The following is a 6,184-nucleotide window of genomic DNA, read 5'->3' as shown; positions in this document are numbered from 1 at the left end:
GTATCCTTCTAGACCTGAATCCTGAAAAGAGGAGCACATATGGTATTCCAAGTCAGACCATTGGTCTATCAAGGTCAATCTTCTCTGCCTGGCTGGTAGTCAGGTACCTGGCTGCTACAAGGTAACAGCCAGGTAGGGCCTTGTCTTAAACATTGTTGCCCAAAGATCATCTTGCTGTAGAGCTTCTGTTGCTCCTCCTTGAATGTGTCCTTCACCATCAAATACTGCAGGATACTTTAGCAAGATGCTGGGGACTAAATGCAGATCACATGTTCTGTTACTGGATTGTAAGCTTTTACAATCCTCTACCCTAGCAAACTAGCTGGCTGTTTTCTTGTTTGTTTGCTTGCTTGTTTTATTTTGTTTTTCAGGTTGGTTTGAGAAAGATGTCCATCAGTTGTGTCAGCCAGGAAAAGTATTTCAGCATCTCAGAATGAAGAATTCAGCATTGAGTTAAACATTTTATTCATCTTTCTTTCTGTCAGCCAGCTCCATCCATTTCTTCAAAGCAACTCCTTTAACAACTCAGCAGGAGAAAGGGTATCTTTTAACAGTTATAGAGAGGCAGAGGGAGGATTCGATCTCACAAACCTGGTCACATTCCCCAACAACTCCTTCTTAAGAATGAACGTTGGAGGGCTGGATCCCATGGCTTTGAAAGGAAAAGAGCTGATCTTCCAAGATGATTTAATTAAATGGCAAACAAGCTTTAAGCAGGTACGGAGGTGTGGACATAGCAGAAACTGGTTAATTCTCTGGATGACAGATTATGGTGCCAGGTCATTCTTTCTGCAACATAACCTGACCTTTATGACTCATCCGTTGGTAAAACATTGAAAAACTGGCTAGAGTCAACCTGAGTAGGTGGGGCTCTAGGGTTGCCATCTACATAATGGGAAATTCCTGAAGATTTGGTGGGGAGGCATGGGGAGGCTGGGCTTGGGGGATGGAGGGACCTCTATGAGGTATAACGCCATAAGGTTGACCCTCCAAAGCTGCTGCTTTCTCCAGGGGAACTGATCTCTGTAGTCTGGACATCAGTTGTCCTTCTGGGAGACCTCCAGGCCCCACCTAGAGGTTGGCAACCGTAGGCACTGCCCTATTTGCCATAATGCACCAGCCTTTGCATGCATGATGACTGATATGATGTCACTGCAAGAGTTTTTCTTTCTTTCTTGGTATAACAGTTGGTTAATAATAAAACGATGTCATGTTGCTCCTTTCTCGAACTTCTTTCATGTTTTTGATAGGTCCCTCCTCTCTCTGAGTGTAACACCCACTGCCGGCCTGGTTCTCAGAAGAAAAAGAAGGCAGGGGAGAAGTTTTGCTGTTACGATTGTTCCCTGTGCCCTAAAGGAAAGATTTCAAGGCAGAAAGGTAGGTAGAATATTGCAACTTTGATAGATGGGGTTATATCAGATGACAATGGACCATTGATCCCCACTGGGGGGATGCTGGGACTTAGTGGAAGAACCTCTGCTTGGCAGGCGAAAGGTCGCAAGGTCGGTCCCTGGAATATCTAGTTAAAAAGGAACAGGCAGTAAGTGATGTGAAAGACCTCTGTTTGAGACCCAGCAGGCCTATAGCCGGGGGGGCAGATTTGGGGGTGGAGCCACACTAGACACAAACCCTGCCCCAGAATGGGAAGATGCCACACGCATGTCTACCATCCTTTCCTCTCTCTCTCGTTTTCCAGACATGGATGACTGTGTCAAGTGTCCAGAAGATGAGTATCCAAGCAAAGATCAAGATCAATGTATGTCCAAGAAAATTCATTTTCTGACTTACGACGAAACTTTAGGGATCATCTTGGCTTCCACTGCTGTGTGTTGTTTCCTAATCACAGCTCTGGTTCTTGCAACTTTTATGAAGCACAGAGATACCCCCATAGTCAAGGCCAACAACAGAGACATCACCTATGCTCTCCTGGTCTCCCTCTTGCTCTGCTTCCTCTGCTCTTTGCTTTTCCTTGGAGAGCCAGGCAAGGTGACCTGCTTCCTCCGGCAATCTGCTTTTGCCATCATCTTCACCGTGGCTGTCTCTTGTGAAGCACAGAGATACCCCCATAGTCAAGGCCAACAACAGAGACATCACCTATGCTCTCCTGGTCTCCCTCTTGCTCTGCTTCCTCTGCTCTTTGCTTTTCCTTGGACAGCCAGGCATGGTGACCTGCTTCCTCCGACAATCTGCTTTTGCCATCATCTTCACGGTGGCTGTTTCTTGTGTGTTGGCCAAAACAGTCACTGTGGTTGTAGCTTTCTTGGCCACCAAGCCAGGTTCCAGCATGAGGAAGTGGGTGGGGAAAAGAATGACTAACTTTGTTGTTCTTTCCTGCTCCCTCATTCAAGTGGGTATTTGTCTTGGGTGGCTAGGAACATCTCCTCCCTTCCCAGATTTGGACACACACTCAATGAATGAGGAAATCATATTTGAATGTAATGAAGGATCTGTTATCATGTTCTACATTGTCCTGGGCTACATGGGACTTCTTTCTCTCATCAGCTTGACTGTCGCTTTCCTTGCCAGGAAGTTGCCAGACAGCTTTAACGAAGCCAAGTTCATCACCTTCAGTATGCTTGTGTTTTGCAGTGTCTGGGTGTCTTTTTTCCCCACCTACCTGAGCACCAAAGGGAAATCCATGGTGGCAGTGGAAACCTTTTCTATCTTGGCCTCCAGTGCAGGGTTATTGGGTTTTATCTTTTTTCCAAAATGCTACATTATTCTATTGAGACCTGAATTAAACAACAAGAAGCAGCTAATAAGGAGAAAGAAGTAAAGACTCTCACTATTGTGTAATATATATTATTTGTATAGTTAGTAAACAGTTAGAAACCAGCCTTATGGTTATGGATCGCTTGGGGTACCTATATGGCAATGCTATGCCCAAAGCAATCCTTGATCTATAGTGGTAGGAAAGAGCAAGCGTGATTTCCCACAAGCGCTGCTCCGCGCTCACTCTTCTCTTTGGCCCAATGGTACATGTCAATTTCACACAAGCTGCTGCGTGACCGCATTTTGCCCTGCAGCTTTGTGTGATTTCCCCCGTGTCTACTCAATCCTGTTTTTTTTTTAAATTGAGTAGACGTGGGGAAAATCGCACAAAGCTGCGAGACAAAATGCGTCCGCATAGCAGCTTGTGTGAAATTGACACGTACCATGGGGCAAAAGGGAGGAGTGAGCATGGAGCAGCGCTTGTGGGAAATCACCCCAAGAGTCCAATAGCACCTTAAAGGCTAACAAAGTTTGTGGCAGGGTATGAGTTTTTTCATCCAAGACGGGGGATACAGCTAGAATGTGAGTCCATCTGTCCTAATTATTGGAAAGTGGAGTGACTTCAGATGCCGAATGATATTGGCAGGCTAATGACAATAACAGGTGAATGACAATAGCAGGTGTGATTTGATGAGGTGTGATATACAGAGGGGTAGTAGGCGTGGAGAAATCATCATTGGTAATGAGTCAGGAGACCTAGGTCTCGATTACTCCAGCTGGATGCATTATCTTCAACTTCATTATTAATTTCAATTCAGCAGTCTCTCTTTCTAATCTCCCTTTGAAATTCTTTTATAAGAACTGCTGCTCTTAGGTCAGCAACTGAATGTCCTGGAAGATTAAAATCTAGGCAAGCCTCTAATCAAAGATGGACTTTTGAAAATAAGGCGTACATGCCAGAATCTATTGAGCCCCTCAAACTCTTTTCTTATGCCCCCAAGAGGATAAATGGACACAAATCTGACATCAGGAATCACAAGATTGAGAAACCTGTAGGAGAACACAGCCTTCCAGGACATTCAATGGGTGACCTCAAAGTAGCTGTTTTATTACAAAGGAACTTCTGGAAAAGAATGCAAATGGAAGTTGCTGAATTACAAATTATTACAACATTTGGAACAAAAACCTCCCTAGGACTCAACAGGGATATTGGTTTCTTATCCCATTACATATGCTAACTCATTCAGTCCTCGCATATATATTCTCAGCAAGAAGGACTATACATCCTCTGTATTTTAGTGTATTTCTTTTTCAGAATACTTTATTAGAATACTGAATGTAATGAAAGGAATATTGGAGTGTTTTGCTGCATCCACCTCAAAAGGGGGGGATGCTGTTAAGTGACCTCCATGTCTGAAAGAAGAGAATGGAAAATATCAGGAGAGAATGGAAAATACACCTTTACACATTTATCTGCTATTTTGACATATTTATTGCTTTACAAATGTTGACCTTATAACCTTAGCTCATTATTTAGTTTTTTCACATCTTCATCATGTTACATGTTAATTAGCTGTTCAACCCCTGTCTATAAGTTTGAACCCTACCTACCATTCCAATGTATTTGAAAAAGTGTGCTTGCACACGAAAGCTCATACCTTGAATAAAACTTTGTTGGTCTTAAGGGTGCCACTGGACTCTAAATTTGTGCTACTGCTTCAGACAAACACAGCTGACCACCTGGATCTAACTGTAATACTGACAGTTAAAACAGTTAATCATGTGCTGTTGATCAAATAAAAACCTTTGCTACTTAAAAAATACATGGGCTGATATCTAACATGTAAAGAGATAATAATGGCATGCCCATAGCCTGGATTTTGTGGCTTGCGATGCAATTTTTTTTCTTTTCTGGTGGGGCCACAGTTTTCAACGAACAGGAAAACCTTTTTTCCCCCTTGCCTTAATCAACTATGATTCTTTCACCACCACCAGTCCACCTGTCAATTTTGACACTGTCCATTTTTCTTCTTCCTCATTTTTTTTCTCCTCTGTGTAATACACAAAGGGAAGCTATTTTTGCTTCCTTTCGTTGTATGGAAGAGAAAGGAAGGCATCGGCAAGGACAATGAATTGACCAAACTGTACCCTGCCTTTGGTCATTTGTCCTAAAGACCTGCTTCCCCGGTTAGTCCACAGCTGTTAGAACTGGGTCCTCCCAACTCACAGCACTGCCTCTTGAGTTGGCTCTGCCCTGTGTTCGAATAACAGGGACTGATAGGGTGGCCAACCTCCATGCGGAACCTAGATATCTCCAGAATTCCAAGCGATCTCTAGACTAAAGATGCTCACCTAGAAAAACCGGTTGCTTTGATGGGTAGACCCAATGACATTATAACCCACTGAGGTCCCTCCCCTCTCTGCTCCACCCACAAATCTCCAGTAATTACCCAACCCAGAGCTGGTAACCAGTGTTCCTTCTGAGTTGAGTTGGTGTGAGCTAGCTCACAGTTTTTTAGCCTCCAGCACACACAGTTTTGTCTTAGCTCAGGACAGGGGTCATTTTGTAGGAAAAGAGGTGCAGGAGCTCATTAGCATAACATTAGCATAACTTATTTGCATAGGCCACACCCCCGACATCACCGGAAGTGTGTAAGAAGACAACACCCACCGCTCAGGCTCCACTGGACTGTTTTGGATTGCTAGCTATGGGGGGGACGTGCAGATCTGCCCTCACAGAGGAGGGAGAGCTTGTACCTGAAGGTGGGGGGACTCTGCAACTTATCTGGCTGCTTCTTGCTCATCGTGGCCTGACTGAGGGCTGCTGGGAGCAGGGGGGCAGGGCTTGTTGCATGTGCCCGCTCCCTGAGCTCCTTACTGCCAGAGCTCCGCTCCTGTGCGCTACCGCAGGAAATGACCCCTGGCTCAGGAAGGGTAGGGCTCCAGAGCAAATTAGTTTATGCAGTAGCCAAATTCCTTGCTCACAACGTTAATGCCAATAGTTCATAAAGGAGAACTTTTGCTCACAAGACTCCACAGCTTAGAGGGAGCAAACCCCAATTGACTGATCAGTTTTGAAAAATGTTCCATAGACAGCTAGTGTTTACAGCTGTTTTTTCACCCTGAATAAATTGTTCTTGGTCTTAAACATGGCACTCTCTCTATGGCTCTCTCTCTGACTTGTCTCTCTCAGTCACTCTACTCTGCTATCACTGCACTCCAACCAAACATTTAAAGGAACACACACACAGTAAAACAAGGAATCATGACAGAAGTATGCACGCACACAAAAAACCTTATACCTGGAATAAAACATTGTTGGTCTTGAAGGGCCATGAGACTCTCTCTACTTGTCTCTCTCTGGCTATTTTCCTCCCCCTCCCTTCCTCCCCAACAGAGGGGGAGGGGGAGGAGTCCTCAGCCAATCAAAGGAAGGGAGGCTAGGCTTTCTCTCTCTCCTCTACAAAGCAGG

At 44.6% G+C, this 6,184-nt stretch overlaps 1 protein-coding gene across 1 annotated transcript; it reads left to right on the top strand.

The window, feature by feature from the left end:
• The first annotated feature begins 624 nt into the window (after positions 1-624).
• LOC107109977 (vomeronasal type-2 receptor 26-like) lies at positions 625-2,776 on the top strand. Its single transcript, XM_015410686.1, has 4 exons — positions 625-717; positions 1,251-1,377; positions 1,697-1,896; positions 2,075-2,776. Exons 1-4 carry the CDS (start codon positions 625-627, stop codon positions 2,774-2,776), a joined length of 1,122 nt encoding a protein of 373 aa, XP_015266172.1.
• Positions 2,777-6,184: the final 3,408 nt, after the last annotated feature.

Source organism: Gekko japonicus, unplaced genomic scaffold (genome assembly GCF_001447785.1).
Source record: "Gekko japonicus isolate JY-2015 unplaced genomic scaffold, Gekko_japonicus_V1.1 scaffold5837, whole genome shotgun sequence".
Classification (NCBI taxonomy): Eukaryota; Metazoa; Chordata; class Lepidosauria; order Squamata; family Gekkonidae; genus Gekko; species Gekko japonicus.
The sequence above is the reverse complement of the archived record's forward strand: the minus strand, read 5'-3'. Positions and strand labels throughout refer to the sequence as shown.